Source organism: Diadema setosum, chromosome 11 (genome assembly GCF_964275005.1).
Source record: "Diadema setosum chromosome 11, eeDiaSeto1, whole genome shotgun sequence".
NCBI classification, from domain to species: domain Eukaryota; kingdom Metazoa; phylum Echinodermata; class Echinoidea; order Diadematoida; family Diadematidae; genus Diadema; species Diadema setosum.
Window position 1 is genome coordinate 13,622,965 of NC_092695.1, and position 26,972 is coordinate 13,649,936.

General features: G+C 38.0%; 1 protein-coding gene across 1 annotated transcript in view; it reads left to right on the forward strand.

Annotated features, from left to right (window-relative positions):
- Window positions 1-16,163, forward strand: part of LOC140234851 (97 kDa heat shock protein-like) — a 68,908-nt gene extending 52,745 nt beyond the window's left edge. The window contains exons 13-18 of the mRNA XM_072314897.1: window positions 979-1,143; window positions 2,659-2,784; window positions 4,117-4,224; window positions 6,481-6,600; window positions 10,875-11,036; window positions 13,235-16,163. Of these exons, the coding sequence (XP_072170998.1) occupies window positions 979-1,143; window positions 2,659-2,784; window positions 4,117-4,224; window positions 6,481-6,600; window positions 10,875-11,036; window positions 13,235-13,465 (912 nt within the window). The 3' untranslated portion in view covers window positions 13,466-16,163. The remainder of the gene's footprint in view (window positions 1-978; window positions 1,144-2,658; window positions 2,785-4,116; window positions 4,225-6,480; window positions 6,601-10,874; window positions 11,037-13,234) is intronic.
- The last annotated feature ends 10,809 nt before the right edge of the window (window positions 16,164-26,972 follow it).

The following is a 26,972-nucleotide window of genomic DNA, read 5'->3' on the forward strand; positions in this document are numbered from 1 at the left end:
TATCATCGAGAGTATAATCCACATTATGAGATCGCCAACGCGAACAGGAGGCCGCCATTTTGAAAGTTTTTTCCATTCAATACACTTGTCACACATTGTCCACACAGTGATTGAAAATAGCCCGATTTTTTTTTTGAGAGCGCCATCTACTGTTTAAGACCTGAATAATATCACTGCAGTGCTAATTGCACAGTAGGGGTAAGCATGACGCGGTGCTATAGTCTTGAAAGTGCAAATACTGTAAGAACGTCTATAGATGTGCTCCGCACCAGCAGGCGAAATCGAAAGCACGTCTATAGACGTGGTTCGCAGTCAAGTGGTTAAGCAAACACACACACACACACGCAATCGTCCTACAAGTATGAGAGAACCTTCTTCCTCTATCATCCTCTTTGTTTTACTTCTCAGGAATCCATCAGATTTTGTTCATGCGTCATTTTTTAGATCACAGTAATTTGCATTTACAATAGTTCTGATACTGAGGAGAATGGAAATGCATGGTTTCATTATAAGAAAGATGTATATTGAGTTACTAGTATTAAAGTGTTAGACTGATGCAGACTTTACAAGAAAATATACCTTGCTTTCTAAATCTCACGACCAGAGGTAGATGATGTTTAGTTCTCTCCAATGGTAGATGTTTGGCTCCAGAATACTATTTTTATTTTCATCTATTCATTTTCAGTTTGTACTCCAATCCTAGATTGATAGTGAGACTAAGATGAGTGAAAGGAGTTACACAGCTGAAACTTCTTCACAAACAAACAAACGAACAAGTTAAACTGGCATATCATACAATGGAATTAGTCATGCACACAGTGTGATCCACGATGATCAACAGGTACAGACAATGCCGAATACAAGTAAACATGATTGTGGCATTCTGCAAAGAAAGTTTTCATGAACATGGCATGTTCCAATAAGCCTCAGAAGGAAGTCTGAATATAAAGCTTCTTTACCCTCATTAATTGTGTACAGGCTAGTAAAGAGAATGGTGACAACGGCAAGTCAGAAAATGGCAGTACTGAGACGGAAAAAGGTGCAAAGAAGAGCAAAAAGACGGTTAAGATGCATGACCTTACCATCACACCCCTCATTGATGAACTGACTGTGAGCCAAGTCAACTTGTTCCAAGAGAAGGAGGTGAGATATTTCGATGTTACTTTGTGAGGACTTGATTTTTTTTATTTTTTTTTTACAATTTTGTCCTGCCAAAAGAGTGTCATTTGACTGAATAGTACCGCGTGCATTTGCCAGCTCTCAGTGAGAGATCAAGTAAGTTTGCTCTATGTTTTGGGCTGTTGCTTCCGGGCAATTGTAATTCTATCATAAGTTACTGTATTGGAGATTACTATTAAGCGTCTTTGCACAGAAAATCTGTAGAACACATTGTAAGCAGTAACTGGTTCCTCTGGTATCTGGACCAGGAATCTCTGTGCGTGTTCCATACTTGCCAACTAGTAAGATTTTATCAGATTCAGTAAGATTTTTACATTAAAAATAGCAAAATCAGATTTTCTGTCAGAGAAATCAGATTTGTAAAAGATATTTAGATATACCTTTCATGTGTATTTTCTGAAGATTTGACAGAAAGTAAGATTTTTAACTTCAGTTTGCATAGAAAATAAGATTTTTTGCAATCCATGAGTAAGATATTTCATCTTGAAATGTTGGGAGGTATGGTGTTCATTTTCTGTAGGCTAGGAATGTGACATTTTGGGACAAGAAAATTTTCATACATTTTGCACAATGTGATACTCTGTGAGAAAATTAGAAAAAGCATATATTTTGCTGTATTTTATGCTCAAGAATTGACACTACGCATGTATATGATGCATTGACATTATAATTCGTCATAGTAGCTAGAGTGCAAAGAGTCATGGTGTATAATTTCAGCTTTAACAGTGAGAGATGTTCAAAGAACTAAACTGAAAAAGTGTGGGTGAAGATACTATCAGCTCTTCCCTAACTTTGTCAGGAATGTTGTATAATATACTGTACGAGCTGAAATTTTCGCGGTGGTTTTATTTTCACGAATTTTGCAAATCGCCTTTGAACTGTGAAAATAACAACACGCGAAAATAACAACGTGCGAATAACTAAGTTCAGTTAGATCTTCGCGACCGCGAAATTAACAGCACGCGAAAATGTCTTCCAAGTACCAATTCGCGAAAATGTCCTCCAAGTAGCAATTTGCGAAAATATCTGTACGTGAAAATTTCAGCTCGTGCAGTATTACATTATTCTTGTGCTAAATCCAGTCCCTCTGACATTGTTGAAATGGCAATCATGTGTGAGGAGCTATAACAGCTTAGTAGATAAGATCAGGATCTCTCTATCTGGAGGTTTGTGGCTCAAGTCCACTGTGGAGTGTTTGTGACCTTAGGCAGGGCACTTTATCATCACTGCCTAGTCTGTAGGGGAGGACTTCTATAGCTGCTGGTCTCATGGGAACTCCCTCAGAAGCATTTACTACAGTGCACTCCCGTTGTAATGAACAGGGTTATAACAATATTTCAGTTACAACAAAGTAGAAGTTTAGGGCCACACATTATGAGCTCTTCATTTTCTATTGCTTGTTTGTTTGGTTTTAGCAAAATTCTGATGTAATGAAAGATCTATGGTTTTCTCTTTCTCTCTCTCTCTCTCGCTTTGCAGGGGAAAATGATTGCACAAGACCGGCAGGAGAAGGAGAAGAATGATGCCAAAAACAGTGTTGAGGAGTATGTCTATGACATGAGAGACAAGCTAAGTGAGCAGCTGGAGCTTTACGCCTCAGAACAGGTTTGTACTAGCTCTCTGAGAAGAAAGTGTAATCCATTAATCAAACCTAGTGATAATGGCACTGCAGTTTTGCTTGTCTGTGGTACAGTGATGCATGCAACATGGATTGTGACTTGGAGTCGCCCTTATGGTAACTGTCATTATAGGCAGGTCTTGACATTAGTGGTGGCCCAATGGCCCGCTAATGATTAATGTTGGGCCACCAAACTTCTGAAATTGTTATCTTTTGGTGGCCCAATCAGGCAGCTGAAGTTGAAAATGAATTTGTATATTTCCTTTTATTTTGAATCACTGCATTTCTTCTTTGGGGCACCAATATGTCATATTTAAATATTTCAGTGGCCTAAATGGGCCACAAGAGACAAATGTTAGTGTCAAGCCATAGTAAGAGATTGTATTTGACCTCTTGAACTACTTCTACATTATATGGTATAATCTGATAAGTGATGGGTCCATTTTAATGCTGTATTGTCTTTCTGGTGCACAGTTGCCTTTGTGTAATCAATACTGATAATGTTGGACCTATATTTACATGATATTTGAGAGGTGATTCAACTTATGGGATTGTTCGTCAAAGAGATAAGCTTGAATTATTCATTACCTTCAACAGTACAATACAAGGAGTAAACTTTCAGTCTCTTCTCAGGCAATGATTTATTTTCACCCATATTTCTTCATTATCATCGTATGTATAGGAGGTACAGCTGAACAGTGAAGATTACTTTACGTCTTGCAAATGATATCAAATGGTACTTAAAGTGAGTGTAATCACGATGCAGCATGAAGTGCATAGTTTAGCCATGATATGTGAGCAAAATGATGTGAAAGTCAATCCATTCTCTGAGCTTTGCTGTGGTGTGGCCTCTACCTTCAGTCCCTCCTAATGGTTACCTCTAACATGTCAGTGTTTTACTGACAACCCTGGGGTGATCTGTAGGGACTGGGATGGGGGTACCTCAGCCAGCAGGGAAACCCTGACAGTGGGCATTAGCTGCCTGGTCCTCCTCAGGACTAGACTGGATGTCTTTCTATCCTGGTTTCTTGAACCCATTGAAGATTGGCATGGTCTGATTGCTGGAGTCGGTCACTTCTTTGTCTAGAGGGGTAGTTTAAGGCAAACTAGATAAATCCTCTTGTTGAAAGCATGTTAGGTCTGTGAAATGTAGCACTGGAGTTGATGGCTCTCTGCTGTCAGACAACTCACCTCTGTAATGACCTATTTCTCATCCATCATAATTTTGTCCGGTTGAAGGTGAATTGATATTTCAGTGTTTAGATATATTTGAAGTTGAGTGATGTCAAGAAATTTACTTCCTTTTTTCTTTCCTGTAGGAAAAGGAGGCATTCCGAGCATTGCTAAATGAAACAGAGAACTGGTTGTATGAGGATGGCGAAGATGAAGCAAAGAATGTCTACCAATCAAAGCTGACTTCATTACAGGTGATCCCTGCTCCTAGTTTCCAAGCTGTTGTCTGAACCAAGGGTCCACATTTTAAGGTCCCTACCTTGAGAGTGGGTGTGTGAGTGGTACTGTTTGTGAATGAGCAAATGTTTATAAAAAGTTTTGGGCCATATGTTTGAAGGTCAAAGATCAGATAAAAATTTCTAAAATATCTCCCCCCCCCCCCCCCCCCATCTTGGAAATGGCTCATTGTATCTTTATGACACTTAAAACACAAACATGTACTGTCTGACAATGATTCTCTAAGTAAGTTTTTGGTCATGGGGTCAAAAGTTAGAATTATATTGAATGCTTTTTAAAAAAATACAGTATTGAGTGCTTTAATTACTTGGTTTTCTCCATTGCCTTGGAAATAACTCATGTATACACTTAATTAAACTTGGCATATACTGTACGAGCTGAAATTTTCGCATACAGATATTTTTGCGAATTGCTACTTGGAGGACATTGGCGTGTTGTTAATTTCGCAGTTACGAGGGTCTAACTGAACGTACTTGGAACTCTCACGAAAAAACTATAATTGTCTAAACTAAAGCACTAGTACTTTCTCAATTTGAAATTAAAACAAATATCAAAAAGAAATACTTTACAAGGACTTTCAAAATTCGTGCCGGACATCGACAGGCGAACACCAAGAATGCAGCTGCAAGAGTAGACTGAAGGCACTTTAAAAAGCTAAAGCTGCCTGTACTGTGCGACGTGCGTGCACAGTCGACAAGTTGAAGGCTAGCTAGGCGCAGCGCAGGACGGGATACATGTCATGTTTTGTTTTCGCGCGTTGTTATTTTCGCGGTTCAAAGGCGATTCGCGAAATTCACAAAAATAAAACCACCACGAAAATTTCAGCTCATACAGTACATGCATTACTGCACAATGATTCTGTAGGGAAAGATTTAGGTGATGGGGTCAAAGTTGTTACCCTTTCATTCTCAGTACCTCTGTACACCCATTCATTTGGCAAAACAGTTTCTATAACCCTTTCATTCCCAGCTGTTTTGTAGATCCTTTCATTTTGCAAAACCCTTTTTATAACCATGTTACCCCTCCCCCCCCCCCCCCCCAATCCCCCTAGCCTCCAAATTAGAGAATCTTCAAAAACAAGCAAAACAAAACAAAAAAAGATCTGTGAGACCAGAAAAGTTCTACATAAATGCTTTGGTGGGGGAAACTTTAAAGTCATTTTATGGCAGATCCAAGGGTTACCCCTGCTGGGGCTGGGAACAGGTAGGGGACCAATTTTGACATTTTGATCTTACTTTTGAAAATGCTTGGTCAAAGTTTCTGCAAATTTTGGGTCCTCATGAATGCATCGAAGGTGAACTTGTGATACTCAGGTGAGCATGAGACTGTGTTGGTCTCTTGTTAGGTATAATACTTGTTATTGTAAGTTGTCTACTATTTATGCCAGGTTGATCTTGTGTTCTCGAGTAAGACATTTTCTCCACAATGTTCCCCTGTACACCTGAGTATCATTGAGCACCAGAGAGAGCCTGACCATTAGTGTGGTTTGATTTAGCTTATATGCTCTCAAGAGTGGAAGTCTGGCTTGATCACTCACTGGCAGAGATATACTGTATATGCTGAAATTTTTTGGTGGTGGTTTATATTCACAAATAGGCTCTTAATCACAAAAATATTAACAAGAAATAAAGCAAAAATTTGTTCAGCATGCACTGTCCTAAGCCAGCACACTAGCATAGCAATATGAGGGGACTACTTGAAGCCTGGCCCCGATACCTGCTATTAGGCCCCCTGCTCAAATCCTTGAATACTTGAATACTTGTCCTTTTTTTTTTTTTTTTTTGAGAGAGAGAGAGAGCTCTGATCACATTTCAAGCAATATTGTAACAAACCCGTTTGTTTGAGAAGACAGACTTTCTTCTACATACTTTCTTCTACATGTGTGTACTGTGTTTTGTTTTGCATTGTCATGATATTGAGAAGACCACAAAATGCAGGATTAACAACTTACATAAATGTCTGATCAGCTGCCAATCACAAAAATATCTACATGAAAATATCAGCGGGTACAGTAGGTGCAGGCTGGAAACCAATGACCATTGTGATAATATGTTGTAAAGCACTTTAAGCACCTGTACATGGTGGACAGGCCCAGAATTGCAATCATTGTCATGATAGTCATTATGGGTTCTATAAAGTTTTATAACCACTCATTTGAGGTATGCCAATGGCCCATGCTTCAACTGATTGCACATGATTCATTTCCCATCTAGAAACATGGCAATCCAATTGTCAGCAGGTACACAGAGTCACAGGAGAGACCGACAGCGTTTGAGGAGCTAGGGAAGGCACTGGTCGTCTACAGGAAAGTCTTGGACCAGTACGCAAAAGGGGTACGTCACTAGCTCTCTGATTTAAAGTTTATTTCACAGACTGTTTTAAGAACCTGTTGGTGGAGAGAAAGAGAAGATTTTCTTAGAACAGCAAATATTCTTTCATTGAATTGCAAAGCTTATTGTAGAAATATGTGAGGTCATTTTGGTTTTTGACTGAGCTAGTAGTACATCTACATACTACAGACACTATAGCCATTAGTCTCTTGTTTAGTTTGTTCAACCATTATTTCCAATTTCATGACCGTCTGACATGGCTGATTTAGAGATTCTTGTCACATATGTGACCACTCAGATCAAAATGCACAAGAAGTTACAGATTAGGATTCTGTGTAATGGACCAAAACAGTCATTTTGGTTGACCGACTTTTTTTTTAAAGTTTATCTGAGGAGAGTAATCTCTTCTCTACCTACTGTCAAAATTTGGCTCAAAACAAAATTGAAGATGAGATATAAGCAGTATATGTGGACCGTATTTTTATACCCCCACCCACACATAGTGTGTGTAGGGGGGGGGGGGGGTATGTAGGAATCACTCTGAGGTCGGGTGGACGGTCGGGCGGTTGGTCTGTTGCAAAATCTTGTGGATCGAACTCCTCTCTCATTTTTTGAGCAATTTACCCCAACTTTTGCATGTGTGACTGCTATCAAAGGTAGATGTGCAAGACACCTTTTTCGTTAGCATCGCATAATGCGTTGCCATGGCAACGGCATATTTTCATAAAAACTTGTGGATTGAACTACTCTTTCATTTTTCTGAGCAATTAACCCCAAATTTAGCATGTGTGACCGCTATCAAAGGAAGATGTGCAAGACACGTTTTTTGTTAGTATTGCATAATGAGTTGCCATGGCAATGGCAAATTTTAGAAAAATCTTACAAAATGTTGTGGATCGAACTCCTCTCCCATTTTTTGAGCAGTTGACCCCAAATTTGGCATGTGTGACCGCTGTCAAAGGTAGATGTGCAAGACACCTTTTTCGTTAGTATCGCATAATGCATTGCCATGGCAACGGCATATTTTCATAAAATTTTGTGGATCGAACTACTTTCTCATTTTTTGAGCAATTAACTTCAAATTTGGCATGTGTGACTGCTATCACAGGCAGATGTGCAAGACACCTTTTTCATGAGTACTTCATAATGCGTTGCCATGGCTACGACAGATTTTCATAAAATTCCTACAAAATGTTGTGGATCAAACTACTCTCTCAGTTTTGTAGCAATTCAATTTGAATTTGGGATATGCGATCAATGTAATGTATAGTTGTGCAAAATACATTTGATGTGTGTGTTAATAAATCTGTTGCCATGGCAACAGCAGTTTTTTTTTTACCAATCATACAAAAATGTGTGGATTAACCTAACTCCTTCAGTTTTTAAGCATTTGACTTGAAAATTGGCACATGTGACTACTATGGTACATAGATGTACATACTTACTCTTTCGTCATTGTTGATCAATGCGTTGCCATGGTAACAGCATAGTTTGAATGAAAATCATATGGAAATATTGCACATTCAGTTAACTCCCTCAGTCTTAGAGCATTTGACTTGAAATTTGGCACACACGACCACTATAGTATATAGATGTGCAAACTTAATCTTTCATCAGTGGTGAACAATACGTTGCCATGGTAACAGCTTTTGTTTAACCAAAAAGCGTACAAAAATATTGCGGATTCCGCTAACTCCCTTAGTCTTTGAGCATTTAGTTTGAAATTTGGCACACATGACCACTATGGTATGTAGATGTGTAAACATAATCTTTCGTCAGTGGTGATCAATGTGTTGCCATGGTAATGGCATATTTTGAATGAAAATCATGCAAAAATAATGTTCAGTTAACTCCCTCAGTCTTTGAGCATTTGGCTTGAAATTTGGCACATGTGACCACTAAAGCGTATAGATGTGCAAACTTGATCTTTTGTCAGTGGCGAACAATGCGTTGCCATAGTAACAGCATCTTTTCACTAAAATGGATACAAAAATATTGTGGATTCAGGTAACTCCCTCAGTCTTAGAGCATTTAGCTTGAAATTTGGCACATGTGACCACTATAGTACGTAGATGTGAATACATAATCTTTCGTCATTGTTGATCATTGTGTTGCCATGATAACAGCATATTTTGAATGAAAATAATGCAAAAATATTGTGGATTCAGTTAATTCCCTCAGTCTTTGAGCATGTGGCTTGAAATTTGGCACATGTGACCTCTATAGCATATAGATGTGCAAACTTAATCTGTCATTAGTGTTGAACAATGTGTTGCCATGGTAACAGCATTTTTTTCACCAAAAAGCATATCAAAGATAATGTGGATTCAGCTAACTCCCTCAGTCTTTGAGCAATTAGCTTGAAATTTGGCACACTTGAACACTATGGTACGCAGATGTGCAAACTTAATCTTTTGTTTTTATTGATCAATGCGTTTCCATGGTAACAGCATATTTTGAATGAAAATCATACACATTTTATTGTGGATTCAAGTAACTCCCTCAGTCTTTGAGCATTTAGCTTGAAATTTGGCACATGCAACCACTATAGTACAGAGATATGCAAACTTCATATTTTATCATTTTATCATTTATCAGCGTTTTCACTGACAAACACAGAAATTGTCGGTATATTTATTTTTCTCAGATTTTGGGCATTAGACAAGAGATACGAGATATGATATACAGCTGTATATGTGAATGCCATTGGGCAGTGTATTCGTATTCTTATTTTATGTTGAGTAACATATTATCATGTTCATAAGTTTGTTATTAGCAAGAATATAATAAGATGGTTGCTGGCTGGGTTCATCTCTTCCCGCTTTGGGTGGGGGTATTTATCACTCTCAGTGAAAGTTTTAATAGGCCCATCACCATGTTATAATCGCTTGTTTGACTAGTAAACGTGTAATTGTCAGTGTATAGTTATTGTGTGACTGTATGTAGGGGACTCAGTGGAAGAAAAAAACCTGTCCACATACAGTGTGTTGTATTTGATGTATATGTCTCTGCAACTGTAATGTTTGTTTGTGCAGGGCCCCCAGTAAGAACAGTACTTGCCTACTGATGGGGCTACCCTTTTGAAAAAAGACTGAATAAATAAATAAATAAATAATATCATTGTTGAACAATGAAAATCATACAAATATTTCGATTCTCCTAACTCGCTCTGTTTTAGAGTATTTTGGCTTCAAATTTGGCACTATGTATGTTGCCTCTACATTACCTAGATGTGCAAAAAATCTTTTGTCAGTGTTGAAAATTAGTTGCCATGTCCAACATTGTGTTGCCATGGTAACACAATTTTTAATGAAAGAAATTGTCAGTTTGTTTATCTTGCTCATTCAGTTTTTGAGCACTTGACTTGGAATGTGGGACATTTGACTAACAGTGAGCAGTGCATTTATTCACTGTTGAACAGTGCATTGCCATGATAACATTTTTTTTTTTCCATTAAAGAGTAAAAAAAAAAAATAATCCTGTTTGAGCTAATTCCCTCAGTTGTGGGTGGGTGTATATTAATCACAATGAGTGATAGTTCTAGTTTCAGACAGGTGCTGGCTTTCACTGTGATTTTCATTGATACTATTACGCAGCACACTTTAGTAACCCTAATCTTTAGATCCCATTTTTTCCCCTTTCTATGAAACTGCACCTCCTGACTCTTTCTTATTTCACTCATTTTTTTTAATGGGGTTAGGATGGTCCAATTTTAACAGGTAACTGTAGGGCAAGAAATATTTGTGATGTCAAGTTTTCACGAATTTGAGCTGATTGCCTTTTTCGTGGCATGAAATTTTCGCAAATATCCACTGGCATTCAGTGCATATAGTGTAAATTAGAACTTTCATGTGCATTATAATTTTGCAAATCTTTGCTCTTGCAAAATTCCTGAAATTAAAATGCACATGAAAATTTCAAGTTTAACAGTATGTATCATCTTCAAGCTTAGAGGTTTCTCTTCTAGAATATTTAGAAAAATGAATATGAATATTTGCCTGCTTTTTGTGGGTTTAGAGTCGGGTGGTCACATATAGCAGAGAGCACTTTATGACAGATAAAAGTAACATATACAACACAACCAGTCATTGGTGAATATGCTAACAGCTACAGTAGGTTTATTTCTCTAGTACTGGGTGCAACAGAAATTGAAATTACAGAATGAAGTGTAGGAAATTTTTGAGTATTTCGATTTTCCAAATTCCAAGGCATTAGAAATGCCTGTAAAACTGTGCAGTTGACATGTATCGAGATTGAATGTATAAATCTTTACTCAGGAGGAGAAGTACGCCCACTTGGAGAAAGACGAAATTGCCAAAATGGAGAAGGCAGTGACCGAGAAGGAAGAGTGGCGAAACTCCAAGCAAAATGCCCAGAACCAGCTGGCTAAGCACCAGAACCCCACCGTCACCGTTGCTCAGATTAGGACTGAGGTTGGGGTGAGTATCATGTCATGCCGCCCTCTACTGGCAGTGCTGCAGCAATTACCAACTGACACAGAGGGTGCTATTTAGCAGCAGCTAGTATTAAGAAATTATTATGAAGAAGTTTGGTGATTGGCAAGGTCCACATTGGCCAGGTCGCGCGGTCAGGTCACATGATTTGGGACCAAACTTCAAGGCTTTGAGATAATTTGTAAATAGAAATTATAACAAGAATATGTATGAATCCAGGAGGTGGTTACCGTGATGCAGAATTTCAGCCACCTCAGGGTCATATTATTGAACGAGTTTAGTGCATTTGTTGGAACACAAGATTATCACACAATTGTCGCAGGATTTGCACTTAACTGTATGCTAGCCGAACTAAGTTTGAAGGGGGTATATAGGAATCTGCATGTGGTGGCGCTGTCAGTCTATTGCAAATGTTGTAGATCGAACTACTTTTCCAGCTTTCAAGAGATTCAGTGGAAAATTGACTCACATTTTGAGCTTAAAGGCATTATTTTCCATTTGCAGATGAAACGAAAACCCAGCTTTCGTGCTTCAAAATAGCTCTAAAATGTGAGTTAGGGATAAAAACAACCAATGTAAAATTTTAATCAGGATAATCAATATTAAGTATTGTTAAATATTCAAAGTGTGAACAATAGCTATAATAAGACTGTTTCGAGACTAAACCATCTATAGTTATGGTTTATTGAGAAAAATAGTGATATCTCCTATTGTAGGTTTTATTGAGAAATTTTCATGGTAGGATGTTTTGTGATACAACTGACCTACACATGTGCATGAAATGTGATAACTGGAACATTTTTTAAATTTCTGCTCCCAATAGTAAACTGTACCTTTAAAGGTACTAGCCCACATTTGCAAACCCACGAAAATCAAAACTGCATAAAACAGGTCCAATATGACTTCAAGTACAAGTTATAACAGTAACATACCTCACCTGTCGCTCTTTGTCTATACCATTCGATAAAAGAGAGAAAATCATCGTTTTAAAATCAATTTTCAAACCGGGTCAACTCGACCCAAAATCGAATTATGAGCGCGGGCTATAGCTACGTACATTGTACATGTAACACGTACGTGGACCGGAGCTAGCGAGCGTTATACGCATGCGTACGGATTACGGTGCATTTTCATTTATTTTTATGAAAGTAATGGACTAATTGGAACGAAATTTTGCACAGGTGTTACTGCAATCAAACCCAAACTCCATGCTAATTATGAGACCAATTGCTGCAGGTTTACAAATGTGGGCTAATACTGTATTGTACTGTACAGTACTGGTTGAGCCGAGGATTCAGCTTGTAACGTTTTGCGAGATATTTAGAAACCACTCTATGAAATGTTAAAGAGCATACAATTCTAAGGGGAATCAAAAGTTTATTAGATGAAAATCGCTTGTCACTTTTATTAGGATCGCTTTTTTGGATATCTCAGCCATTTCAAGGCCAATTTTCATCAAATGTTGTATCTTTCTTGAAATTCCATGCTTTTTCATATTTCATAAGAGCTTTCTCATTATCTCACACACACAAAAGTAATAAATCTGAATCCTCACCTCAACCAGTACTGTACAGTCCCTTTAATGTAAAGTTTTGCAACTTACTTTTTTCGTCTGTTGTGCATTGCCACAGTAACAACACATGGTATTGCCACAGTAACAGCATTGCCACAGTAACAACACAGTAACAACACATTGCCACAGTAACAACACAGTAACAACACATGGTCTCAAAATCAAAGTAAAAAGCTTGCAGATCTAACTACCCCAGGTTTCAAGCGATTCAAATGAAATTTGGCATGCAAGTTGAGCTCAATGTGATGTTATGCTGTGCAAGACACATTTGTCAGCAGTAGCAAAAGTAAGTTGCCATGGTAATGGTTCATTATGTCTCCAAAATCAGGCAAAAGGCTTGCTTGGAGATGTCATAATAAGTTATGCAAGAAAAATTTGTAAGTATAGCTGAAGTGCATCGTCATGGTTACAGTGTATTTTGACCCCAAATTGGGAAAAAAAAAACACCTTGCAGATAAAACTTCTCCAGTTTTCAAGCAGTTCAAATCAAATATAGTAAGTGTAGGATGTTTTAGACTGACATTTTGATGTACCTGTAGTGATATAGATTATTTGAGAAGTGAACTTTGCTATTATATTGCATCAAATATTTGTGAATTGTCATATGCAGACCCTGAGGGCAGTGTGCGATCCCATCATGAACAAGCCTAAGCCAAAGCCAAAGGAGGAACCTCCGAAGGATGAGGGGGCAAAACCAGATGACACAGCAGCAACCAAAGAGGGCGGTGCAGCTGACAATAAGGAGGAGAAGATGGAAGAAGAGGGACAGCAAACCACACCGAGTGAAGACAACACCAAGGGGGACACTGGACAGCCTGACCCTGAGATGGAGCTGGATTAATGTCAATGTCAAGGACATCTTGGAAGGACAACTGTCAGATATACTCATTTGCTCAGTGTTCTTTCTGTTTTAACCCCCTTATCCTACTAAATGTTATCTTTGTGCACTTGAGAGGTCTTTGCTGACCTATGAAAATGGATATGCCAACATTAAGGTCAAATGGTAGTTATTGGATTTTACTCTCTTTTTTTTATATTCTTTGGACTCCCGAGTCAGACAAATTATTCTGCTGCACAAATGCTTGGATGATTATCAATATAGTATATATTTCTTGCAATAGGAGATTGATGAAGAGAATCAGCAGATTTGTCATGAGCATGTAGTTTATGTATCTGTTATACTGCTTCCTATGTGAAACAACTAAGCTGGGTGCAAGTCTCTTCGCTTTCTCCAGACCTGTGATTAGTGTGATAGGTAGGAGCCGATACCAATAATTTCATGGACTATTTGACAAAAAAAAAAAAAAAAATTGAATGATCTGTCAACATTGATGGAAGTAAAGTTAAGATTTTTATTTTGCATGTTTGTGTTGTCAAGAGTATTAAATGCTCACTAGTGTCATGTAGACGCTGAACCTAATAGACAGATTTGAAACAAGCACTGGTATTTGTTGAGTTTATTTTGTGGAGATACAAGCAGACACACAGCACATTTTGCTAATTAGAGATTTCTGTGTTTTGTACAAACTTCACAGTCATTCTAAGATAATTTATTTTTTGATTACAGTCACATGTCAGAGTTGAGCAGCACCGAAACTGCAAAAGTGTCAGCACTCCAAGCAGAGAGTGTGATGTATGTAATCACTTTGTGAGAAGATGTGGCAATGATTATCACCTCATAGTGAAATTGATGTAGTTTGATACTGTGGGGTTGATGGTTATCGACTGATGGAAACTAATGATGACTCACAAGTTGGGGTGAGATGATGTTGCAAGCTTTGTACATGTATATATAGACATTGATATGTGACAATATCCTGAACAGACCCCCTATATATTGTGTGATAATTGTGGAGCACATTGCCATACAAATCACTACACTATGCACCAGGCCACAATCACTATTTGCAGAGTTTGTTTTGTGAGTGCAACCAATGTTGATGCATGTATCATAAAGAGACAATATTGAGACCAAGCGGAGGGAAGTGCACAATGTCAGAAATTCTAGTCACTCAAAGCTGTTGATATGAAATGCTAATTTTTGGTGTCCTCATTTTTGTCCGGCTATTTCTGTGTGCATGGTCTTTGGCTTTGGTTGCACAATCATCTTTATCCCAAATAAGCTTAGTAAGAATCATGTCTTGAAGGCAGACGGTAGCTTTAAAATCAATTCTGGATGATCAAGCAGTCTCACTCATTCGTGGTTGATGTCCAATATATCTTTTTATTATTAGGGAAAAACAACAACAACAACAAAACAAATGCATTCCTGCTGCAGCTAGATGGTTAGATGATATCAAGCAACACTCGATGTACTGCTTTGTGGGATCTTGGACAATTTAAAAGAAACTCTCAACTTTAAATGAATAATTTCACTTTTTGGGTGTTTTTGTCTGTAAGTTTTCATTACAAATGTGTGCCTACCACTGGAATACTTGCAAGATATGATTTATCCATGTTGAGTTGGGAAATTTTACACTCTTTTATTAGAAATTCTGGTTCTATTTGATTGAAATGACAGCAGAAAGAAAAATATAAACCCTACATTTATGCGCATAATGTCTGCTCTTTAGTCATATAATTAATTCATGCTGTAATCCTCTAAATAAATATTTGTTCGGGTAACACAAGCAATTTATCCATATAAATGGCACAATGTGGAAGATTGATTCCATGTGCTGACTACTGCTAGTCAGCATGGAATGAATTGTATCATTTGTCCATTTTCAGGTATGTATGTGTGTGTGTAAGTAAGTCAGACCACTTTACCAGGTTTTCACCCTGTTTTGTATGAGATGTTGGATCTTTTGCATACAGGGATTATGTCTCTTGCACAGGAGGGACATCCAATTTATTATGCCTCCGCCACAAAGTGTTGTCAGAGGCATTATTGTTTGTTTGTTTGTTTGTTTTAACTGGACCTCAAACTAGCTTATCTTTTGATTGTAAGGGAGATGCTACAAAGCCCTTACAGGCAGTGTTCAAAATAGTAGAAAACACAAGCAATCCAACAGTGAAAAAGTACAAATTAAACCTCAAATGTAAGTGTGCCATATGATCTTACTGTAGAGTCCAGTCAGGTATTATCACTGAATACAATTGCCACAAATTTGCATAGACTAGATATGAAATCAGATGAGATGTCAGTTCTACAGTGGAATGTGGAGCATTTTGTACCGATATTGCATTGCTAACAATGATAAGCTCCACATATGATTTGTCTCCAGATGTATTTATCTTTAATCCCCATGTGATGTATAGTGCTAAAGTTATCTTGATGCGCAGTGTACAGAATTTAATGGCATACATGAACGTTTTTGGATTTTTTTTTCTCTCCTTTTTTTGTTTGTTTTTTTGTTGTTAGTCTGGCTAGTAAATGATATGTTCTCTAAGGAATGTTGTGAATTCTTTGCATAGTGAGGAGGAAAATATTTGTTCAGTTGATGTATTGTAGCCCTGTTGAAATGTAGGAGAAAAACAATAAATTTGCTTGATGTGTATATTGTCAAGAGATGCCCATCCAGCATAAAGATCATGAATTTTGGGTCTTTTTGATTTTGTTGTTGTTTTTGTCACAATAAATATGTACATTGTAGTGTAAAGTTTGGGTCATGGACCTGCTGCCCATGGACATTCATCACTTGTTGATTAACTTATGTGCCTGTTTCTGTCAAAAGCGTTACAAGACTTTATACAGTACTTGCTTTCCTGCTTTGATCTCATTATTTCCTCCCGACAGCCAGCCTGGATAAAGAAGACGGTGCTTTGAGATATCTTAAAACTACATGGACAGAAGATAATGACTCTTTTTGAATCAAGAAAAATGCAGTTACAGTTGGTAGTGTATGTTCCGGAATTATCGCTCAAGCAATTTCATTTGTGAAATGCATGTACACATACTTTACAAGAGAAAGCAAATATTTTTGCATGTAGATTGTAATACTCAATTTAATTTTCCACATTTTTTGCACATTGTTTCAAAATAAACATGGACAGTGACAGAAGACGACATAATGTCTTACCATTAATCAACGTGTATGCCTGGCCACAAGTGTCTACTTCAGTAAATACCAGTTTTGTGACACAAGAATGGTCATTGTTTAATGTTTGCTGCTCCCCATCATTGGTGTTTATTCAAAGGCAGTCGAGTCTGAAAAGGCACCTTTGCCAAGCAGAACCAAAAGGAGGGCAACGTTTCTTTTGTCAGTGACGATGTACGATTGCACAATCGTCATTGTCCAAACATTTTAATGTACTCATCAAGATGCACATGTGTGTGTTTGTGTGCGTGTGTGTGTGTGTGTGTGTGTGTGTGTGTCTTTGGGGGGAGGGTGTTTTTGTGATTGTGTGTTAGGCATGTTTGTGAGCCAACACTATTTGATACACACTGTTAAAACCCACTTGATGTCCAAGTTGTATTTACAGAGTAGAGCAGAATTAAACAATGATACAGTGGCATATGTATACTAGATGATATGATGAAATTTCCCCTATTTTCTGGCACACAATACTTGAATACTGTAGTTGATACGAATTCAGAGACAAATTATATCCGCGTCAAATTATAAAGGGGGAGAGGGTTCTTGTTGCTGAATCAGTGATAAAGAGAATGAATTCATGATAGGTCTCCAGTGGGAGAGTTTTGATAAGCAGTGACATGACCTTGTCAACTTTGCATTATGCGATTGTGTCTAATATTGCTGCTGATAGAAAATATTGCACAGGGGAATGTCGCTTGGGACGACTGAAATTGCCTCTTATCATGTATCTCATTATTTCAATTCAATTCAATTCAATTCAGTTTTTTATTTTCATCCAACAAAAGGTAATACAAATACACACACACACACACACAAAGAATGCATTTGATAAACCACATTGTTAAAAATTTGTGAGAAATATAAATCATAAAGCCTAAAACAAAATATATGAACAAAGTAATGGAAAACATGTACCGGTACATATAGTTTGCAATGGTGACAAAAATTGATACAGTACATACGGAAAAAGAGTTGTCTACTCAAAAGTGGAGCTTGTAAAATGTATATCATTTGAAAAACAATACAAATATCATTGATTATACAGGCGACGCCCGTCCTCGGGACCGGCAATTTTCTTGCATTATATCAAAATTTCATTAAAGCAGAACAGGTATGTAAAGATAAAGATGATTTTGGAACCTGATATTTTCCTCATTGTAACAAAAATTGTTATAACCATATACATTATAACAGGAATGCACTGTATGTCCAAATGTATGTATTTACAATCAGAGCATTTTATAACCGATATGTATTTTGCAGATAATAATGACAATAATGATAATGGTGATAATAATAATAATAATAATAATAATTAGATTACGGATAGCACAGACAAGCAAACTTAAAATGAGATAAGTGTTACAGAACAGACACTGTTCATTGAGCTGTGTGTACCTGGATAATACAATAAAACTGCAATCCATACAAAAACACACAGTTGATCACGCGAATAAAAAAAGAAAAGAAAAATAAAGAGTTCACACTTGAGCAAAAGACGGGATATTGTAGTAGAATGAAAGAACGCATCAACATTATAACACAATAAAGGTCAAAGAGAAAGGACAAGGGGCAGAGAAGCAAGGAGCGAGGTTTGTAACCACTCCATCGATCGCCAGGACAGGTGAGAGTACGAACAAGTTGTATGTAGGTATCATAATATGTAGGAAGCAATTATTTTGTCTTCGTCAAGTCTTTGTCATTGACTCGTGCATCGATACTTGCGCATTAAAAAGCATTGCACAACTGATATCCTTCAATAATATTTAATTTTCTTCTTTTTTTTTTTTTTTTTTTTTACTTTCGTGATTGATGTTCTTAAAATTCCACCAAAACGTGTGCACTATATTATCGTTGATTAATTTCACATATTAAAAATGCAAAAAATTAATAATAATAATAATGAAATAAACCTCCCTTGTGAAGGAGGAGGTGTGAGCTCCCTCCGCCCTCCCCGGCTAGACTTCCAAACTTACACAATGAAAAGACGCGCTTATAGCCATTCACAATGTCCTAAAATATTTGTTTCTCACTTTTTTGATGAACATTTTCTTAAACTTCTGTGCTCCAGATCGTTGAATTTCAAATCTAAAAACGTAAAAACTCCCTCCCATATCCTCCCCCTTCTGTCCATCTCCGTATATAGACTTAAAGGGACTGTACAGTACTGGTTGAGGTGGGGATTCATGTTTTGAACATTCCCAAGTGAGATAATGAAAAGCCTCTTATGAAATATGAAAGAGCATGTAATTTTAAGAAGGATTCAACGTTTGTTTGATGAAAATTGGTTTTCAAATGGCTGAGATATCTAAAAAAGTGCTAATAATAAAAGGCGACATGCCACAACTTTATTAGGATCTCTTTGTTTCACCTTGTTTTTGGATATCTCAGCCATTTCAAAACCAATTTTCATCGAATAAACTTTTGATACCCCTTAGAACTGCATGCTCTTTGACATCTCATAGAGTGGTTTCTGAATATCTAGTAAAATGTTAAAAGCTAAATCCTCACCTCGACCAGAACTGTACACACCCTTTAAGTACACAGTGACGGAAAACCACCACATTAGCCATTCATAATATTGCCTGTATCCTTTTTTTTTTTTAATCGACAATTTTCAAAATACTCCCGAGATGTATGCACCATGATTATGATACTAAAAACTTTCATCGGTTGGGGATGACAATAAATTTAAAAGGTTAAGCTTCTACCAACCTTTAGTTGTAGTAGGCAAGCTTTCGTCCTACTCCTGAGGACTTTCTCAAGCCTTATGCAGTGAAGTGTTGTCTTGCTGCCGTTGCCTGTCTTAATGTATGCACCATAGCGTCAAGTTTCAGTTCTAAAAAGGCAAAAGCTCCTCGTTTGGGATGAGGATATTCCCGGTTGGGCCGTCCCTAACTGGATCCTCCTGTAAAACAGCCAAGGGTGTCATGATGTCTATTCGCCTAGTTAGGCTATTTATCATGAGTGAAAGCATCATATTGTTGTATTTGTATGATTATTTTTACGCTGACGGAAATATCTACCTACCTACCTACATACCTACCTACCTACCCACTATACCCACCCACCCATACCCTCCCCTTCTGTCCATCTCCATAGACTTAAAACACAGTGAAAATGCACACAGAGAAAATGAGGTGATGACAGGTACCACAATTCGGCCATTTACACCCTTGAATATTCATTACTTTTAGTTTAAAAACCTTCCCTATGCACCAGATCATAAAATTTAAGTTATGAAAATGCAAGAGCTCCATCACCCCCCCCCCCCACCACCACCACCACCACCACCACCACCGGTGGTCCAGCTTCGAGCGCCATCTTTTACAATAAAATAAGTTTATCTAAAAAATGTATCTCTATTGCCCCAGTCCCAGACAAAGATTCATTAAAGCAAACACGGTAGCTTGATATTAAACTTGATGAAATGTACAATATTTACAGATGAACTGAAGATAGGATATTAATCTCATTGCACCAGAGGTACTCACATGTTACAAGCGTAGTCTTTTGAGTGGGTATATACCTCCACTTTTTTTTTCTCAGAGTGTATATAGAGTGTATGTATCTGTATTGTACTGATCATGTAGACATCAACATGTTGTTAATCCTGTCTGGTTATGTATATTTTCAACGATTCGCATGTCAAATTCATAATATTGTTTCTTATACATTCCGTTGAAAAAAAGAGTGAAAATAAAGTTTGAATTTGAATTTGAACATAACGCGAAATGATTTCGCACATAGAAATTATTGATATGGCACTTCCATGAAAGCTTGTTATCAAAGCAAACACCTTATAAGAATTTAATGAAAGAAACTTCTGCGGGGGGGGGGGGTAGTATAATGTTACAAAAGCAATATTGCCTGGAACTCCTACTATTTAAAGAGTTGGTAAAATAATATGATATAATTTGTTTTATTTTCAATATCTAATGACAATTGTTTGCGTTTATATTCACTGTTTAACATTTTTTAATTCACCATCTACTGTTCTGATCCAAATATTGGGATAAGGGTGAGAGTGACAAATGTTTCAGTTTCAGTCTGTTTATTTAGGCCTATTTGTATTAAAAAAAAAATAGTGCAACAAATCAAAAATTTTCACATGAAAATAAAAACAAGAGTATACTCATAAGAAATATGTATTTGTTATGTGCATAGTGTATACATACATAATTTGTATTCCATGGTAGAGGAGACCGTTATCAATAAGCAATATATTTGCCTTATTTGGGCAGGCCCCTGGACAGGTTGGAGTCATCCGCGAATAATGTAAGTTTGTCTGAGGACCTACATGAAAATCATGAAGTAAATTATTGATAACAATTGACCGAGCAAGCTTCCTCATGGAACACCAAATTCAATAGTTTTCATTTAATGGGAATCAAAGCCGTTGATTTATTACGTGTATATAATGGGTTCTGTTGGATCCAGTAACTCGTGAACCGCTTCAAGGCTATTCCACGTGATAATTCGGAGAGAAGTTTATCGTGATTAATCGTGTGAAAAGCTTTGGAGAAGTCCAGGAAGATGTCTATTGTATGTGAAAATGTATTGAGTGCATGTGCAACTTTCTCAGCAAAAGGTATGAGTAGCGCGTGCGTTGTGTTGTAATTTTGTCTGAATCCAAATTAACTTGAAGTTTGAAAAATGACGCTTTTTCAGAGAAATTTCGCAGTGCGGATGTATATTATACTTTCAAAAATGTGTAGGAGTCGAAGTTAAGAAAGATACTGGTCTATGATTACTGGCATCATCCTTCTCTCCTTTCTTGTAGATAAAGGAATTTATATAACGTTTGCAATCTTCATGTTATTTGGCACAAGCTCAGTTCTAAGCGATACGTTTGTAATGTGTGCTATCTGCTATTTCCGAAATCATATTTCCTAACAAGTAGTTTTCAATTAAATCTTAACCAGGGTTCTTTCTCTTTTTCAAATAAAAACAATCTTGATAATGATTACTTCTTCGTTAAATGTAGGGTCAAAAGATAACGTTTTGAAGTTCGGTGTATCTAAAAGTTGCTAAACATTTACAAGATAAAGGGATATTTTGTGACAGATAATTACAAATTTCAGCCATGCTAGCAGGTGTCAGTACCATATCGTATTTCTGAAAGGTTAGAAGCATTATTACATGTGTTTTCTTTATTAGTTTCATTTTTCCATCTGAGATGATGACCGGATAGCACATATTCAGCTGCACTATAGCCTGCTGGCTGGTCTTCCATGGGGTACTGTTTTAATAAAAGTTTGATATGAGGTTGGAGGCAAGACCACTTAATCGGGTTAAACACCCTGCTCTTTTCGATGAATAAATGAAGCGGGATCTTTTACGTGCATGAGCTGTTACTCTCTCACACGAGCCTGGGGACCTCCCGAGGGACAGAGTGCATGGGCGTAAATCCCGGGGGGATGGGGGGATATATCCCCCCCCCCCCGAAATGGAGGAGGGGGGTATGGCCTGTACAATCATCCCCCCCCCCCCCTGAAATTTGAGGGGAAAATGGAGGAAGCAGAAATGTGATTGTATCAATTTTGGCATATTGCATGACGTTCGTACGCCCCTCCGGACAGGTAACAGAGCTGAACAGTCTTGTAGGATAATGTATACATAATTTTCTCAAGCGCTCGCTCACTTCGCTCGCTCGCAAAGACAGTAATATCGACATAAGGTATGGCCCAGACGTTGACAACGTCAAATAGTATAGGTCTACATGTAAACATGTAAATCCAAAATTTCACCAAAAGTGTGCACCAGATCGCTTAATTTCAGGTCTGAAAATGCAAAATCTTCCTCGTCTGAGAGGGGGGTATCCCCCTCCCACTACCTCTAGTCCGGGAGCCAGCGGGGGTCAGCCTAGCTGAAAAGGTTACCAATTTTTATGTGTATAGCAATTTAGTACATATGCCCCTGAGTATGGAAATGCACGTCTGGCTGGTCGTCGGTGGTGGGTGTGGCCAGGAGGGCCACAAAAAGGACCCCCAAAATTAGGCTAGCCTAGCTGGAAAAGTAACCCCAGGAAAACAACTGGAACTTGTTCGTTACACTTACAGGATAAATGAATGACCATTGCCAGACGTTTTAAGTGGTGGGGGGTAGCTGCCAGACGCCCTTAAAGACCCAACTCCAGCTAGGCTAGCCTAGCTGAAAAAAGTAACCCCATGAAAACCACTGGAACTTGTTTGTTACACTTCCAGGATAAACGAATGACCATTGCCAGACGTTTTAAGCGGTGGGGGTAGCCGCCAGACGCCCTCAAAGACCCAACTTTTTCCAGCTAGGCTAGCCTAGCTGAAAAAGTAACCCAATGAAACCCACTGGAACTTGTTCGTTACACTTCCAGGATAAATGAATGACCACTGCCAGACGTTTTAAGGGGGGGGGGGGGGGGGGTAGCCGCCAGACGCCCTTAAAGACCCAACTTTTTCCAGCTAGGCTAGCCTAGCTGAAAAAGTAACCTAATGAAACCCACTGGAACTTGTTCATTACACTTACAGGATAAATGCATGACCATTGCCAGACGTTTTAAGTGGTGGGGGGTAGCCGCCAGACGCCCTTAAAGACACAACTTTTTCCAGCTAGGCTAGCCTAGCTGAAAAAGTAACCAGTGAAACCCACTGGAACTTGTTCTTTACGCTTACAGCTAAGATATATGCATGACCGTTGCCAGACGTTTTAAGTGAGGGTGGGGGGGGGGGGGGTAGCCGCCACACGCCCTCAAAGACCAATTTTACCAGCTAGACTAGCCTAGCTGGAAAAATAACTTCCTGAAACCCACTGGAACTTATTCTTTTGATACACTCAAAGGATAATTGAATGACTGTTGCCAGACAATTTAAGTGGTGGGGGTAGCCGCCATCGCCCCAAAGACCCAACTCTTACCAGCTAGGCTAGCCTAGCTGAAAATTAAAGTAACCCTATGAAACCCACTGGAACTTGTTCGTTACACTTACAGGATAAATGCATGACAGTTGCCAGACACTTTAAGTGGTGGGGCGTAGCCCCCAGACGCTCTCAAAGACCCAATTTTACCAGCTATAGGCTAGCCTAGCTATAAAAGTAACCTCCGGAAACAACTCCCTGTATAGATTCGTGGAATTCATTTTGGTTCTTAAGCAGAGAAACACTTTGAAAAACCTTAAACAAATTACACTGAACAAGGATGATGACATAGAATGTTCACATATTTCAGAAATGATAGCAGTGTAATTCCATAACAATACCGCTTGCTTGCGAGTTCACCTGTCTATAATCTATACATGCCTTATTCTTTTGTTCTGCTTCCTTGAGCCCCAACTCATGCGTTCTTATGGTGACTCTGCCATGTCATCATCCTTGTTCATTACAATTTGTTCTATTTTTTTTGCAAATATTCTTATTCGTCATCCCAATTATCACAAATTCTGGAACTCTGTCCTCAGTATAACTAATTCATAGTTGTACAAATGTAAAAATCTGAAAATCACCCGGAGGTCTCCTTTAATGGGGGAGTTTCTTGAGCGCACAGGGAAACATGCTTTGAAATATCAATAGGGCAAGTGTTGAGACGAAATACTGTAGAAATATGAAAATATACAGTGCTGTGGTTTTGGTAGAAGAAATAAGGTATCTGTATTTGTCCTCAGTGAGAACCAAAAAACTTATTTGGAAAGAATAATAGACAGCAAAAAAGAATTGCCCAATCAAACATGTCGGGATTTTTCTCAAACATGTTCTCATTTTATATGCAGTGTAAAACAAAAACAAAAAAAAACAAAAAACAAAAAACAAAAAACAGGGACGGGTACAGTATCCGGATGGAAATTGGTAGGATGGGCGTAAACCCGCGGGTATTATAACCTGCTGACGTGAAAAAAAAAAGAAGACAAAAACTACTTTCTTTCTCTGCCCTGGGGAGAAATATTCATCAATTCCATTTTGGAAATGTTGAAAATCACACAACTCTTGATGAAATCGTGTCCTACAGTATCTCTTCTTATATGAAGGCTTTTTTGATAATTAAGTTTCTTTCCTCTATGACCATGATAAAACAAACCCCTGATGATTAAAACAAAAGACAATCAAAACTTGGCAAATGAACTCTTTGGACATTAGCAAAAGGGAATACATATTTACATTAACAGTTTTTGCAAACGCTTGATACAATTGTCTAATACTCCATCAAGCTCATAAAAATACAATTCTACTGCAACAAGAAATCCATTCAGTAAGACTCGTACTCAGTGTACATAGCTTAAAATGCCAACTTTTAAAAAATAATGCCCCAGCTCTTAAATTTACCTTTAAAATGGGAAGTAAAGCTCAACACCTTTGGCCTATGACTTTTTAGGTATACCGTATCATCTTACGGTTGAGGAGATGGGTAAAGAAAAATTAATAACGAAATAAAACTTCTAGGAACACGCTTCACATTACCTCATCGTTTTCTTATCTTAAGAAAGAAACGAAATCTGAAAATTGTTCAAGAGTGTTTTTGAACATAGTACATTGCAAAAGCAGAAAAATTCTGTGTTTTTAAGAAACATAACTCATAACAACAAGGCATTCATGTCATGTCTAGTATTGCATGTTTTTGGTTTGGAAGGTTTTGGATGCTAATATTTCAAGACAAGTTTATGCTCCGGCACTTAAATGAACTTAAATGTAAAGTAATGATCAACCTCTCTTGCCAATAAACTCAACATTTGCTGTTCTTCAGTAAAATATATGACAGAAACATATGAGAAACATGTCTAAGAATTTGTCACGTTCATTATGAATAAGCTCACAGCAACAACAAAAATATTATGTTATCTATAAACTAACTTTACATGAAATCATTATTGGCTCCTCTTAACGAAATTGAAAAAAAAAAAACCCAGAACATCTGACACTGTTCAAAATCGCTTCCTGATAACTACGAAAGCAAAGGAAACTTAGTGTTTGTAACCACTATACTGTACTGACACGTGTCTACAGATCTGTCTGAATATAATTTTATACAGTAAGTACTTGGTTTGGAGGACATTTAGATGCCAACTTTTCAAGAATAATGTTCCAGCACTGACATTAACTGATAAAAAAAAGGAATGCTCAGCTTCTTTATCCAATTAGCTCATAGGTAATTCCTTGTAGTTGAAAAACAAAAAACAAAAACAAAAACGAGTACACATAAAAATATAGACTTCCCGTAACATGTATCACAGGTCATGATCTCCACATTTGCTCCTCTTAACTTATAGATATAAGTATCTAAATTTGTTTTAAATGACCTTTTAACAATATAAAGAAAAACATGTGTCTGCAAAGGCTTGACACGTGTCTAATACTTGGTCACGCTCATATTAAACGTAGCTCACAGGAACAAGGAATTCATGTGTGTATAAAATAATACTGCAAGTACTTGGTTAGCTAGGGATTAAAATGCTAATGTTTTAAAGCAAATGCTTCAGTAACTAAATGTTCAACTTCTTTTGATATAGCCAATGAGCTCATGGACGTACTATAGGACCTAGTATTACCTTGTAGCTGAAAAGACGGTGACGAGTAAAGATGAAATAGCAAAATAGAGACTTCCAGCTCATAACATGCTCTGTACACACTAAGAAAAAAAAAGGTTCACTTTTGCACAATTTAAGGGTGCAAAGTGATGTCGCACTGGCGGCTTCCAATAGGTTTTATTTCGCACCCTCAAGAAATGGGTGCAAAAGTTGCACCCGGCGCAAGGGTATAATCTTGCACCGTGTGGGTGCACCATTGCACCTCCAGAGAGGTTGCAAAGTTGAACCCTTTATTGAGGGTGCGAAAATGTTCCCTTGGGTGCATCTTTCCACCCACACTAAGTTGTGCTAGATTGCACCTCTTCTTGAGGGTGCATCTTTCCACCCACACTAAGTGGTGCTAAGTTGCACCTTTCTTGAGGGTGCGATCTTGCACCCTTTACCTTTCGGTGCACCTTTGCACCCCGTGTAGCCTTTACATCTTGGTGCAACTTTACACCCTTTCGTGAGGGTGCAAAGAAACACCCAAAGTTCCAAGATTGTGCCTTGTTTTGTGGGTGCAGTCTTGGAACTTTGGGTGCTGCTTTGTACCCGCAAGAAAGGGTGAAAGTTACACCCCCGGGAGCGACTTTGCCCCCTTGGAAAAGGCGCAACCTCGCACCGAAAGATGCAAGAATGTACCCTCTCTTGAGGGTGCAATCTTGTGCCTTATTGGTATGATGTTGCACCTATGTGGTGCTTATTTGCTCCATGACTGCGGCAAAGTGAGTGTCACTGCCTGCTCCTGATATAGGGGCAATATTGCCCATCATCTCAAGGT